Below are 13,885 nucleotides of genomic sequence, written 5' to 3'. Positions count from 1 at the left end.
CCTCAGGATAGCATTTTCGTAACTCATTCTGGTTGTCATGCTGATCACATACATATGTGCCATTATCATTTGTAGAAACTGGTGGGCATGTAAGGCCGTCGCGATCCACGGTGTCAAACTATACAATTGAATTAGTTATATGTGTTCCTTATTGAAGGATTAGTAGTTATCAAACAAACCCCGTAGAACCCATCATTTTCCTCACGAAGATCTACATCGCAATCTTGGCACTATTCATCAATTTAGTACAACGGCCTTGTTTAGATTTAAAACAAAGTATACTGACCACTTCTGCAATATGTTGCTGGCAGAACACGGCATCGTTTATTTCGACAGTGGCCATGATTGTGTCATAAATTGATCTGTAAAAATGAAAGGTGAAAGCAGAGGGATGAATGAGGGGAAATCAGTGTGGCAGAAAGGATATCAAGTTTTGACTCGAAAGTGAGACATTCTTCGGTTCTATGTAGATCCGTGATCAAGCCTATGACGTCGAACAGAGCTGAAAGTTAGCCTGACCCAATGGCTAAACTAGAAGTGCATCATTAGCGTGAATATTACATGTTGCGTCATCAACGATGTTATTAGTGCGTTTGTAGAGCAGAGGTCAATGCGCTGTTGATAACCTTCTATGGACAACTAACTACCTCTATTTTTCTAGACCTGAGAAACGCCTCAAAGTATACATTCAGCCATCAGTGTATTGTGATCTATCACCCGCATTCTTTCAATGCCTATGCAGATCACTACTAGTTGAATGTATTTCCCCAGCAACAACATCAGAAGAGAAGCTCCCAACCCGCCTTGGCTGTCAATCCCACAAGGACAAGTGAGCTGGCGGCGAAAACTGGGAAGCGCACCAGGACATTGTTGGTAGTAACATGAACCATGCTGTATATAAACCTCAGACCAACGTAACCCCATGCCATACGAACAGTAATCTTGTCCTTGACGCCCAAGGCGGTCAAGCCCAGCAACACAGCGTAGAATTGGGTAGGTTGCTCAAGCAAGTTGTTGAAGTTGTCTGCTGGCCACTGCACGGAAGCAGGCAGTTTTTCGGCCTTTTCCTTTTTGACAATGGCTGGGTCGAAGCTGATGTTGTATTTGGAAAGCGCAGGGGTTCTGCGGATGTACAGCAGTGCTTCCATGGCAAAGGTCCAGGCGTTGAGGCCAAGAAGGGGGCCAAGGAGTGGCTTGTCAGCAATGAGAGGAGACATTTTGTTGCGAAGTGTTGGATGATGTTTGCACGTGTATGGAGGAATGTCAGAAGGGATGAATCAACCGAAACAGGTAAAAGACTGAGGTCTTGGATGTAGAATGTAGAGATTAGTAGATTTGCAGATAGTGACGAATCTCTTTTAGCTGAATACGCTGAAGGATTCTCCATAAATACGAAAATCGATCCGAGATACCATCTACAATTTGTCAGCTCTGTATTTAGATTTTACTCTTTGACAAGTTCAGCGGATACGGATCCCATCTACACTGGGGCATAGGGAAGATTTAACAAGCTAATCACCTAACTCCGGTAGCTCCGCGTCTGTTGACAATGAAACTGAGTTACAAATATCCACGCTAGCGGAGAATTAGAACTTCATATTTCGCCGCCTAGATCCGCCCTACTTCCGGCTGACGCTATGTTTCTTCTCGATGAGTAGGTAATAGTTTCAGATGGCTAATCATTGTACGTTATGTCACGGTTGAGTTTCGAAGGGATAAACAATTGTGTATTGGGTTTATTTTGGCACTCGTAGGATAATGTTCTGTACTGAGCATTGCCAAGTGTTATGCCTTTGAACAGTAAATAGAGCGGGTTAGGCGTGTTAAGATCAAGACATTTTGTTAATAGATAGGGGGCAGATTTTAATTATGCTAAAGGGTTTGTATATATGCTTAGGATCTATCTTGCTGTGAGCTGAGAGTTAGGGTTACGGTGAGGAGTAATTGTGTTTCTATGTAGTTCGTTGAAGAATATGGGGTACACGTGACACAGCCGCTAGGGTGGTAGCATTATTAAGGCTCTTCCCAATGGCGTCTTCTGGACGTCTTGGAGAGATAGAACAAATGGCCAACATAAGCAGAAGAATCGTGCAGGTGCCATCCATCCATTAGTATCGGTATATTGTTACGGCCCGAACTCGACTCAATACTGACAAGCGTGGTGTTTGCCGTGATGCAATTTTGAGATACGGTTAGCGTAGGCGCATACGCCACAAACACAGATTCGCCATGACCCACACCTCCTCTAAAATAACAGCTCCGGCTGGTAATAATTCATCCGTCGAACACTTAAACCCTCCGAACTGATAAAGACACCATTTTTAAAAGCGTGTTGTTTCGGCGATAACACCGGTGTTAAGGAAGTAGTTGAGTAAACTTCTTTGGTATTTAAAGCTGCGCAACCACCTAGAAAACAAGAGAACTCAGTTTAACTACTGCTAACAGATTAGTTGCACTTTTGTAGTAGGGCCATCTAGTCTACCTACGAATTTAACACCTTTTGTTAGAGCTGTTCTGCTTTGCCAAAAGCTTGGTATGTTCAAGACTGCAGCATCATTACTTTCCTTCAACATACTCCCGTCGATTTCTCGATCCGCCGCAAGGATGAGTACCATACGCAACACCTCGACGCGAAAAACAGTCAGCTTTGCATGTGAGGGCGACCATATCGCAGGTCACCTCTACCTACCCGACAATTATGACCCTAACCGACGTTACCCAGCAGTGGCGGTAGGGGGATCCATGGCCAGTGTGAAAGAGATGATGGCAGGAACTTATGCAGGCGAGTTGGCACGGCGTGGGGTGATCAGTCTCGCTATTGATTACCGAAATTGGGGCCAAAGCGGTGGTGCTTTTCGACAACGCGAAGATCCCGAGTCCAAGGCCGCAGATCTCTCAGCTGCTTTGGAGTTTTTATCACATCGCTCAGACGTGGCAGGGACTGGCTTGCTTGGGATATGCACTTCGGGTGGCAATGTCCTCTACCCGGCGGCAAACGATTCTCGTGTCAAAGCAATAGCAACCGTTGCTGGATTCTTCCCGTCTGCCTCCATGTCAACTGTTTTACACGGTGGAGAGGAAGCCGTCAAACTCAAACGCGCCCAAGGTCAGGAAGCAACCAAGCTATACAATGACACCCAAGAGATCAAGCTTATCAAGGCTTACGGTGGCTCTGCGAACGAGTCCGCCAGCCCTGGGTCAAAACCGTATTATGAAGACACAACACGTGGTAATATACGTGAGTGGCGCAACGAATTTGCTGTGGCATCCTGGGGTGCCTGGATCGACTGGGATCCTGTAGCGCAAGCTTCACTTGTTGAGGCGCCCACGCTTATTGTACATTCCGAAAAGGCCGCCTTCCCAGATCAAGCGCGTATAGTATATGAGAACGTAAGATCACAAAAGGAGATAGCATGGGTAGAAGGAGCTCATTATGACTTCTATGACAATGAAGAGACAGTACGTTTTACAGCTGACAAGTTGGCTAAGCACTTCTATACCTACCTTAGTTAAGAACAATATTATTGTCTTTTTAAGTAGTATAAGACAACCGTAGGTTACTCGTCCCACCGTGCTTTCTAATCCCATTAAGACCTGCGAAGTACAGGAGTATTATTATGCAGTAATTCACACGGCTAGTAAGAAATATATTTGATTAGAGTACAAGGTTACCTCACAACGTCAACGATCGCGACCTCTTCCCCGGCATGACGGAAGAAGTAGTTTCCATCGATGGACCTGCTGATACAACCTACAGCGTCATGACATATGAAGCAAACAAAATTCTACTAAATTGCTGTGGACTCTCGCATATTGAAGACGTTCTTATTAATCAGTCGGATTCACATCACAACCCGAGAAACCTGCCTATATCAGCAGCGGCTTGCGACCTTTTTATTACGAAACTTAACATGCGACTCGGTGTTATGGAAAGGCTCTACTGTGACGTATCTGCCGGGCCTATATACGAGGCAGCTATGCGCATCAGAACCGGCATAACCAAAATCCCCAACAGTCTTACTAGTGTTATAACCAATACTTCCAAGCCACAGAGAAGCTTCTACGAAAACCATATAGACCTTGCAGAATATGCTCAAGACTCTATTGAAGCGATGCATCCGTGGTTCCGTTGGACAGCTTGGCTAAACTTCCGACTTCGAGAGGTTTATTACTCCATTGGTGTACTGGAACAAAACTCTAACGAGGACATCATATAACGGACATGATATTTATTGGCTAGGTACTATGAACATCATGAGTCACTATGGAACCTTGAGGATGAAGCTGTTAGAACAGTCGCCTACATTATTATTCGCGCTTGGGAGAAGAGCGCTTTGCAATTGACCTGTACGTTGGGGCAGAAGCAGCCGATAGCGCCAGCATTTGTGCAGAACTTACAACAGATGCTATTGGGAGCAGAGCTTGGTAGCTTGGTGTTGGAGGATGTGTTGAAATGAGATAACTAAACTATTGTTATTGTGTCAAGAAGTTAAGGCAAATTTTGTCATTTACCCTTGTCTGAGTAATTCGACTTTACCTCATGTGGCCATACATACCGATTGTGAAGATTTTTTCTCCTATGGCAAAGATAAGATGTGAGCTGTTGCCAAGACCTTTTACAGGGTCCCTCGATTGCGCCATCGCAGGTCTACAGTGAGCAATCTGACTTACCCATCTTATCTCCCTGTAACCTCCTCTGTTTCCTTCTCTTTTTCTTTCACTCTTCTGTCACACGATTGAGATTGTCATATGGAATTTATGCATATTTTCCCTGTTTATCCGCGCATGCATTCAACTCGAGCCTTTTCAAAACTATTCTTGCTTCAGGTAACAGGTATTGGCACTAATAATAAATAGCCATGTCGTTCCGAAGAAGTGTTTTAGCCCAGATGATCATCTGCGGCATTATCGCGTTGCTGGGTCCTGGATTATGGGTAAGTAACAACTTTTCTCTTACATGTAGTTTGCACCTGGCTAATATCTTTCACAGAATGCGAATAATTCTCTAGGTGCGGGCGGCGCACTCGAGCCATATCTAGTACGTTGAAAGACTCTATGCAATGAAAACTGCTAACATGGCGTGGGTAAACGCTGGAAATTCTTTGGTCTTTGGCCTGATGGGCTTGTTCTGTATTCTCTCTCCCATCTTTGTTAACTGGATCGGTGTCAAGAACACCTTGATTACTGGCACTCTTGGGTGGTCTGTTTATAGCGCTGCACTCTATCAGAACAACCGCTACGGCACTGAGTAAGTTGCTTCTCCCATCATTGGATTTCACGTGGCTAATTATTCATCTAGGTGGTTTGTCATTGTTGGTGCTGCTATCTGCGGTGTCAGTGCAGGCCTGTACTGGGCTGCAGAGGGTGCCATCATCCTCTCATATCCCGAGCATGCAAAGCGAGGTCGCTATCTGGCGCTTTGGCTTGGCTTCAAAAATAGTGGACAACTCATCGGTGGTGCCATTAATCTCGGTCTAAATGCCAATCGTTCAGAAGGTGGCAAGGTATCCTACGTAACCATCCTTGTCTTTGTCTGTCTACAAGTTCTTTCGTTTCCGGTTGCGTTTTTACTTGCACCTCCGGATAAGACACAACGACCGGATGGAACGCATATCATTGTAGAGGCCAAGACTCCAGCTAAGGAGCAACTGCGAATGCTATGGAAGACAGTCACGACACCCAAGATTGGTCTATTGCTGCCTATCTTCTTTTCCAGCTGGTTCTATTGGGTAGGATTGTGTCCATGAATAATGCGATTGATGATGCTGATGACTCCTAGGGTTACGCTTCGACTTACCTCACCTTATACTTTACTGTTCGAGCTCGAGCTTTGGCTTCGTTTCTATCAGCTATTACCGGCACCCTTGCCTGCATACTATTCGGCATTTTCCTTGACAATAGCAGGATCACAGTCAGGGTAAATCATAACACTATACTTCGTTAATACAACATCTGACATTTCTCAGTCTCGCATACGCTACGGTTTCATCTTCTCCGCTGGCCTCTTTACTCTCCTGTGGATCTGGGTACTCATCGTCCAACACGGCTTCGAACAGAGACGCCCCGACTACCTTGACTGGACCTCACCAGGTTTCGGTCGAGCATTTGGCATTTACATTATGCTACAGACGAGTGGAAACATGGTGCAAAACTATCTGTACTTTCTCATTGGTACTATTGGTGATGGCACCTTGGAGCTAAGTCGATCGACGGGCTTGTTACGCGGTGTGGAGAGTTGGGGGCAGTGCGCGGCGTTTGGCATTAACAGCAGGTAAGTTGATCCAATGAAGGGCGTATGGGGGTTACTAACTTGAGTAGTAAATTCTCGCCTTTTTATACAACAGTTATCAATGTTGTTTTCTGGACGCTCAGCTTGTTTCCAGCCTTTTTAACAATTTGGAAGGTTGAAGGCCGTGTTAATTACGAAAACGAGTCTAGCAGCGCTGCTGATAAGAACAATGGTTTGCCAGAGAATGCAATTGAGAAAGGCGATGCTATTGAGAATCCTGTAAACGAGGCATAGAGAACATATTTATAAATTATCTCCCCCGGCTTTGCGGCGAGCTGGAACTTCCAGAATAATGGCTACTAGCTAAATTACTCCTTTTACTTTCGTTGATACGATTCCGAGTTCGACTCACAGTCTGCTTAACGCGACTTCAGTTACACATGAGCCCATATTGACGCGATGAGACCAAATAGGTATGGTTTCAAGTGAATGACTTGATCGCGGATTTTACAATGTCGATGCTGATTACCACCTATCTACCCCTTCTAGAACCCCTCTTCCCCGGATTCCTCCCGGACCCTTCAGGTGGCAGAAGATCAACATCAGAACCCGTTACCCCACATCGCCTCCGACCGGCAATATGTACCGGCAAATATGCTATCCCATTGCCAACCGAGGCAGTTTCCAAATGTCCTTAAATGAGATCGAAGATAATCATGATCAATTTGACTCAAACTTCCCCGCATTATTCCCACCATGTCACGAACAACAACAGCACTCGTCGCTCCAAATCTTGATGGTCACTTCAAGCTTCAGCAAGTCCATCTAGGCTCTCTACAACCTGATGAGGCACTTGTTGAGATCTATGCCTCAGGAGTTTGTCACACAGATCTAGCTTGTGCTAGCGGCAAACTGCCATGTGCTAAGAATGCCGTCCTTGGCCATGAAGGTAAGCCACTCTCTCTATTACACACTTGAATAAACATACTAATATATATATATTTTAGGCGGAGGCGTTGTCCTTGGGATAGGTTCCAGTGTCACGAATGTCTCCAAGGGCGATAAGGTGCTTCTATCATTCTCATCTTGTGGGACTTGTCCTAGTTGCGTATCAAACCATCCCGCTTATTGTTACACCTTCAACCTTTACAATTTTGGTGGGCGGCGCGAGGATGGCTCAGCCACCATGTTCACCATCAGAGATGGTCGTAACAAACCAATGCATAGCAGATTCTTCGGTCAGAGCTCATTCGCCAGACACACTATCGTTCATCGAACAAGCCTTGTCAAAGTCCCACAAGAAACACCACTCGAGCTCTTCGCGCCTCTCGGATGCGGCATTCAAACCGGTGTCGGAGCAATTTTCAACACTCTAAATGTCAAACCTGGAAGTTCTGTCGCCGTGTTTGGAGTTGGGTCGGTTGGTTTGGCGGCCATCATGGGTGCCAAAGCTCGAAAAGCGGGAACCATTATCGCCATTGACCTCCAAACTTCGAGACTTGAATTGGCAAAAGAGCTAGGCGCGACACATGGTGTACTTGGACCAGATCAAGAACATATCATTGACACTATCCAAGAAATCTGTCCACCGATCGGTGTTGACTTTGCAGTCGACTGCACCGGTGTTCCAACCATCATAGAAACTATGGTAGCGTCACTGGGAATGAGAGGAAGGGCTGCAACTGTTGGTGCACCTGGCGGAATGGCCACAGCTAAGATAGACATCATGAGTCATCTGACGTATGGGAAAGAATACGTTGGGTGCTCGGAGGGTGATAGCAATCCAGGAGTTGTAAGTCGTTCTCAAGGAAGCCAGTTTTAGCATGATTACTGACTTTCATCCGATGCTAGTTAATTCCCGAACTGATCAAAATGCACTCCCAAGGAGCCCTGCCTCTAGAGAAGTTGGTCAAGTACTACGACATGGAGGATTACGAGAAGGCGTTTTCGGACATGGAAAGCGGGCGTGTGATAAAGCCAGTGTTGATGTGGAGAGAAAGCAGCAAACTATAGCAAAGGCCAGTCCAGTCTGATAGCTGCAAACTGACCCGCCTGAACAATGTTATGGACATGGTGAAGAAGTCACTTTAGTGAAGAGCATACAGTGCAGATTATTGTAGCCAAAGATATTAATTATTATTTTATCTGGGCGCTGAGATGAACCACCTCAATATCTATCAATCTATAAAATGCTGCATGTCATATCGCGGAGGCATGTCATCATGAACCTTCTTCAACTTTTCGTATGTACTCTCTAAGCCAAGAGCTCATCGACAATGGCAGAAACGGACTGCACGACAGGGTACTTGGGCATGTTAGGCTTGTAAACAGCCTGGCAAACGCCGTTAAAGTCACTTCGGACAGCCTTCTTGCAGGTAAGCTCATCACCAGGAACACCGAGCTTGACCAACTCGCCAGCCTTGTCGACAGTGTTCCAGCCAGGGCCAGCAGCGGGGTTCTTGATCCAAGCAACGAACCACTTGTGAATAGAGTCGGCAAGCTTTTGCTGAGCAGTGGTGACACCCTGGAGAGACTTGAAGCACTCATTGCCACCGTGGAAAAAGGGGACCTCGGTACCGTGGGTAGGAGCAGTGTTGGGGGGTCCAACGACGTTGTCGTAAGCACCGAAGAAACGGTAGACCCAAGTCTTCTGCTGCTGGCTGCGGAGATCAAGGAGGTAATCGACAGGGCAGTTGAAGCGGGCGTCACCGTACTGGATACCGCTGCGAAGAGACTCGCTGGCAAAATCAGCGGGCTTGTAAGCGGAGATAAGGTCAGCGTCGGGAATGTGAGCGCTGTCAGCGTCAAATGTGTTGATCCAAGAGCTGAAGTCACTGTTCTCAGCACCGTAGACAAGGCTGAAGATGGTTCCCTCGCCGTCGGAGGTACCAGTCAGCAGAGGGACTTGAGAAGCGTAGCCGCCGGAAGCAAGACGGGCCTTGTAGTCAGAAAATCGGGTGATGTCATCAACAACGGGGGTGAACCAGGTGTTGAAGGTGGAGTTGAAGTTCTTGGTCTGGAAGTCAAGCAGGTTGACATTGCGGAGACACTCGAGCTGGGCGTTGCCAGCCTTGGGGCAGCCAACTTCCTCAGCGACAGCGTTAAGAGCCTCGTCGACGGGGGCGTAGGCAGGGCCTGAGATAGCGTTGGCGCTCATCTCGACAGCTCCCTTGAGGAAGGTCTTGGGGTTGTTCCATAGGTAGTGATCGACCTGAACACCACCGGAAGAGTGACCACCAAAGACGATGTGGTCAGGGTTACCACCGAATGCTGTATCGTGTCAGTCACATGTAAAATTATAGAATAATTGTGCCGCTTACCCTTGATGTTCTTGTGGACCCAGTCAAGAGCCTTCTCAACATCCAAGATGCTAAAGTTCTGGGTGTCATTGGGCTTAGCGTCCTTCAACTCAGAAGAGTGGGGAGAAGCAAAGATGCTCTCTCGGGTATTGAAGTTGACATAGATAACTCCATTGCGGGCAAAGTTAGTGCCCTGGATCTGGGGGTTGCTGCTGGAGCCCGTAACCATAGCACCACCATACATGTAAACGAAGACCTAGGAGATGTTAGTCATTGCGCCGATCCATATGTTGTCAAAGTGGGACTAACGGGTAGATTTTTTCCGTTCTTGGGAGCCCAGATGTTCATGTTCAAGCAATCCTCATCTTGGCGAGTAAAGGCATCATTGCTGATAGCTTGAGGACATGTTGGCCCGTATGCCTTGGCTGTGATAAGACGACCAGACTCGGGAAGGTCTTGAGGAGCCTTCCATCTGCAGGGTGTTAGTCGAATGCGAGCTTCATCCTAGCAATTTATGTGATCTTACCTGTTCTGTCCACCAGTGGATGCAGCGAAAGGCACTCCAAGATAAACAGCGTTGCAGTGAGCATCGCGGAAGCCCTCAATCTTTCCCTGAGGGACAGCGGTTGGAGGAAGAGGAGGGCAAGGAGGGGCGGGGGGAGCTGCAACGACACACGAAACAGCCAGGGTCAAACCCGTAGCCAAACTGAAGATAGTGTTATGCAGGACCATTGTGAGAGTGTTTATCTTCTGCCAAAGAGGTTAAGTGAGGTGCGGAAACAGGGACGAACAGGCTTTGGGCTGAAACAGAGAGGTGGATGATAGACAATGTGTTGTTCCTGCTTCCTGCAAGCCATTTAAAAGAGAAAAAAGTGACGCAGTGGCGTTGAGGAATAAGGTGGAATCTCCGAAAAGGGGGCGGGTTGCTAACTTATTGGAGACGTTGTAGCGGGCTCGGCAGTGGAGTCGACGGTAAGGAACCTTGTTGGCATGCAGGGTCTTGTCAGAACCATAACCATGCGAAAACTCCGATCAATAATATCCACGTGGTATCTAAAAGTAACGGTTCGTCTTCTTTAGGCAGGTCTCTCCTCTTGAATACAACGTCAAGTTATAAAGTCGTAACATTACCCAGATTTTTCAGATCTAGACTTGCCCTGCAAGGTCACAGCATAGTATTCCCATCATTCAATGCTATGCAATTCCCTGTCCGGATGAAGCGGACTTTATCGGGCCGGCGAACTATAGTTAGTGTCCTCATACTAACCATTTATAGCGTAGAAGCCGGCGAACAAGCTGAGATAACTATGAGCTATTGATTAGGTTCATGAACGAACCCCGAGACATAGAAACCGTTTTATAGCGTTCTCGAACGTGAGAAGGAAAAAGGGGCCAATTTAGTGTGGTGGCTGATATCGCCGTTGAGGTTTTGCCCTATGCTAAAGACGGCACGGGAGAAAAAAAAGCCTCTCCCTTTGTCATTATCGAATCTAGTGAAATGTCAGATACAGATCGCAAAATCGGATTTGAGAATGGATCTCATCTATCTAAAAGAGAGTTCAAGTCGATGTGACATCTCGTAGGATTTGCCCCTTGCCCTGGCTGTCGCAGATCAGTTGCATCATTTTCCAATCGTTTCACGATCGCACATGCAAATCTTGAGCTGCAGGAAAAATGTCAGGGGTAGGTCTAGTTGGCCGAATGAGGCTCGGATCGGCAAACTCCCAACTCCCCGCCTTTGTTCACTTCGGTTCGGCGTAGAATGGGACCGACTCATGTCTGGCACCTCGCTTAGCTGAAATGTCTTATCGTTATCAAATTTTCTCGGTGGCTTTCGGTCCCTATCCAATTGAATGTAGATTACACACAAGTTTGAGTTCTCTAACCAGGTACAGAGTGAGTTGGAGGGACGGAAAGCCATTCCCGCGGCTTCCAGAAGACTTGATAGGCTGTATTTGATGCCCAACGGAGATCATCTCATGATTCCATGGAAGATTCTGCGCCAGGTGGGTGCGTCAATGCGGAATGGGCTGCGCTAGAACTACTAAACGAAGACACTCTGGGAATGGTTTGCGAAAAACTTCCAATATTCCGCACGTGTTAAGATGTTCCGAGTGGGAGAAAAACACAACTATTTAATAACACAATCATGACAAACAGCCGAGGACATGTCATGCAACGGACTTGGCTTCGGCCATACCAAATCACATCCCCCGGACAAGACTTGGACCACCGCCACGGCCCTGAACTAGTGATGTGCCAAGTTCCATAATTGGGGAGTTGTGACAGTCCTGACAAGAACTGTTCCACTTGGCACGCATTTTGACTTCGGGGCTAGATGCTAGTTTCGTCCAGTACTTTCTCCACGACATTAACGCATTATGGGAGCTGGATGCGTTGCCATCACACATAATGGGCTGACGGGAGGCCCCGAGCAATTACGCTGTGACATTATCCTCCGAGGTTACCAGAAAATTGAATTCGCAGGTGGCATGGTTCAGGGGTCGCTACCAGAGAGCTGGGAATAATCAGTTAACTACCTGCATACCCTCCTTCCATTTTTCCAGTCTGTTGGTTCTGGTCTGAAAGTTTAATATATTTCTTCACCTTGGCGATTGATCTACGTGTGGACGTTGCAATGGCAGAGGGTCTCGGTCAAGTGGTACGTGATTTTTGCTGGGGATCCTGGGTCCTTGATCCATTTTCTTTTGTGTCTTTGCTTTATTTTGCTTTTACTGACACTTCTTGTTTAACTAGGTGTCTTGGTACATCGCTACGGCGATTGCCTGCATTTTCTTAATCCTTCGATTGTGGATCCGTATCCGCAAGCTTGGGTTGCTGCAGATTGACGATGGCCTCATTGTTTTGTCTGCATGCTGTTTGATAGGTGATCTTATCATTCAGCAGCATATGTGGAATCTGGGTATGGCGAATATTCCTGGTGCGTCACCTGAGCAGTTCAAGGGCATGATGCAGGTAAGATTTTGTCACTTTAGATACAAAATTTGTGATTACTAACTAGGCATAGATGATCATCCCCGGATCAGTTCTTTACGTGACCTCGCTATGGGCTATCAAGATTGCCCTCGTTCTCTTTTACAAACGACTCGCCGCTCCTGGAACGAGACTACAGACTATTTACAATATTACGCTGGGACTGTTGGTGTGCTTTTGGGCCGCAATTTTCTTCCACATTATCTTCCAATGCTTTCCTCACGACAAGCGATGGTCACAAGACCCTACCTGTAGGTTACACGAATACTCGACGAACGAACACAGACTGACAATAAGCACAGATCAATGCGATCCCAAGGAAGCTGAGAGGAATTACTGGTTGACTGTTATACTAAATATTAGCACTGATATCGTCAGTAAGTATAAGCAATGCTTGCTTTTATCGAACCTTTCTAACACATCGCAGCCATCAGTTTGCCCATTTCCATGGTTCTTCAACTACAGATGAAGACGAAGCAAAAGATTGGTGTCGCCGCCATCTTTGCCCTTGGTTTCCTTGTCGTTATTGCTAGCAGTATGTTCCTCTTCCTCGAGATGTCAACTTATCTAACAGTTGCAGTTATCCGAGCCTACTACTCCAAGAAGAATGAGACCATGTTGACATGCACTGTTTCCATGATCGAAACAGCCGTCGCCATCGTCGCCACTTGTCTACCTCGTAAGTCAACACCACTGAAGCACACAATAGTATCCCACTAATCTCTCTCACAGCCCTACGAACCCTCTTCCTCGGACAAATGTCCTCAGCCCGAACAGGCTCCAACTACGTCGGACGATACGAACTTTCCTCCACAGGTCGCAACCAAACACGACGAACGAACCACAGCCGCATCACCACCAACGTTATTGGTGGTACACAGAACAACGATTCTCAGGACGAGCTGTTCAAGGAGTCATTACAGTCGGCAGCGGGACGAAGTGTGGCGAGCACGGATAAGACGCCGGGTATTACTGTTAATACGACAATCCTTATGCAACATAGTGCTGAGGACGAGGCGAGAAAATCGCAAGCGAGGCTCGACCACTTTGCCTAATCTTTCTTTTTTATATAAACATAATAATTATAATTTACTTTATTAAATTACAATATTGTTTCTTTCGTAAACAAGGGAAATACTATTAATACAGCGGGAGTAATAGTAAAAACTGAGAACATGCATAAATGCAGTGAAGAGAGGGAGCTGAATCGTGTTGTTACAAAGCCAAAGTCCGGAAATATTGCGTCAATGGCTGTTGAGCCTATGGAACGGAATTGAACGGAATTGATCCTTGTTTTATTATTATTTATTTCCGCTCTTCTTGGCTGATGTCTTAAGCTATTCCTAATTGAGGTTCGTTCGCA

General features: G+C 46.5%; 6 protein-coding genes across 6 annotated transcripts; 4 read left to right on the top strand and 2 right to left on the bottom strand.

The window, feature by feature from the left end:
- Positions 1-779: 779 nt before the first annotated feature.
- FSST1_012817 (MAPEG family protein) lies at positions 780-1,217 on the bottom strand (the record flags this gene model as incomplete). The annotated part of the gene is made up of 1 exon (XM_083236076.1): positions 780-1,217. The coding sequence occupies one exon, from the start codon at positions 1,215-1,217 to the stop codon at positions 780-782; it is 438 nt and encodes a 145-aa protein (XP_083082513.1).
- A 1,387-nt stretch (positions 1,218-2,604) lies between these two features.
- FSST1_012816 (alpha/beta hydrolase) lies at positions 2,605-4,457 on the top strand (the record flags this gene model as incomplete). Its single annotated transcript, XM_083236075.1, has 3 exons — positions 2,605-3,459; positions 3,660-4,123; positions 4,241-4,457. 3 exons carry the CDS (start codon positions 2,605-2,607, stop codon positions 4,455-4,457), a joined length of 1,536 nt encoding a protein of 511 aa, XP_083082512.1.
- A 618-nt stretch (positions 4,458-5,075) lies between these two features.
- On the top strand, positions 5,076-6,523 carry FSST1_012815 (uncharacterized protein; the record flags this gene model as incomplete). Its single annotated transcript, XM_083236074.1, has 5 exons — positions 5,076-5,248; positions 5,300-5,729; positions 5,780-5,917; positions 5,967-6,271; positions 6,319-6,523. The coding sequence occupies 5 exons, from the start codon at positions 5,076-5,078 to the stop codon at positions 6,521-6,523; spliced, it is 1,251 nt and encodes a 416-aa protein (XP_083082511.1).
- A 462-nt stretch (positions 6,524-6,985) lies between these two features.
- On the top strand, positions 6,986-8,242 carry FSST1_012814 (uncharacterized protein; the record flags this gene model as incomplete). Its single annotated transcript, XM_083236073.1, has 3 exons — positions 6,986-7,178; positions 7,237-8,021; positions 8,081-8,242. 3 exons carry the CDS (start codon positions 6,986-6,988, stop codon positions 8,240-8,242), a joined length of 1,140 nt encoding a protein of 379 aa, XP_083082510.1.
- Positions 8,243-8,483: 241 nt separating this feature from the next.
- FSST1_012813 (Alpha/Beta hydrolase protein) lies at positions 8,484-10,260 on the bottom strand (the record flags this gene model as incomplete). The annotated part of the gene is made up of 4 exons (XM_083236072.1): positions 8,484-9,499; positions 9,550-9,784; positions 9,838-10,000; positions 10,055-10,260. 4 exons carry the CDS (start codon positions 10,258-10,260, stop codon positions 8,484-8,486), a joined length of 1,620 nt encoding a protein of 539 aa, XP_083082509.1.
- Positions 10,261-12,166: 1,906 nt separating this feature from the next.
- FSST1_012812 (uncharacterized protein) lies at positions 12,167-13,577 on the top strand (the record flags this gene model as incomplete). Its single annotated transcript, XM_083236071.1, has 7 exons — positions 12,167-12,190; positions 12,286-12,504; positions 12,557-12,773; positions 12,825-12,899; positions 12,950-13,057; positions 13,103-13,201; positions 13,255-13,577. The coding sequence occupies 7 exons, from the start codon at positions 12,167-12,169 to the stop codon at positions 13,575-13,577; spliced, it is 1,065 nt and encodes a 354-aa protein (XP_083082508.1).
- Between the last annotated feature and the right edge of the window lie 308 nt (positions 13,578-13,885).

This window comes from Fusarium sambucinum, chromosome III (genome assembly GCF_050947815.1).
Source record: "Fusarium sambucinum isolate potato_lamoka chromosome III, whole genome shotgun sequence".
NCBI lineage: Eukaryota > Fungi > Ascomycota > Sordariomycetes > Hypocreales > Nectriaceae > Fusarium > Fusarium sambucinum.
The sequence above is the reverse complement of the archived record's forward strand: the minus strand, read 5'-3'. Positions and strand labels throughout refer to the sequence as shown.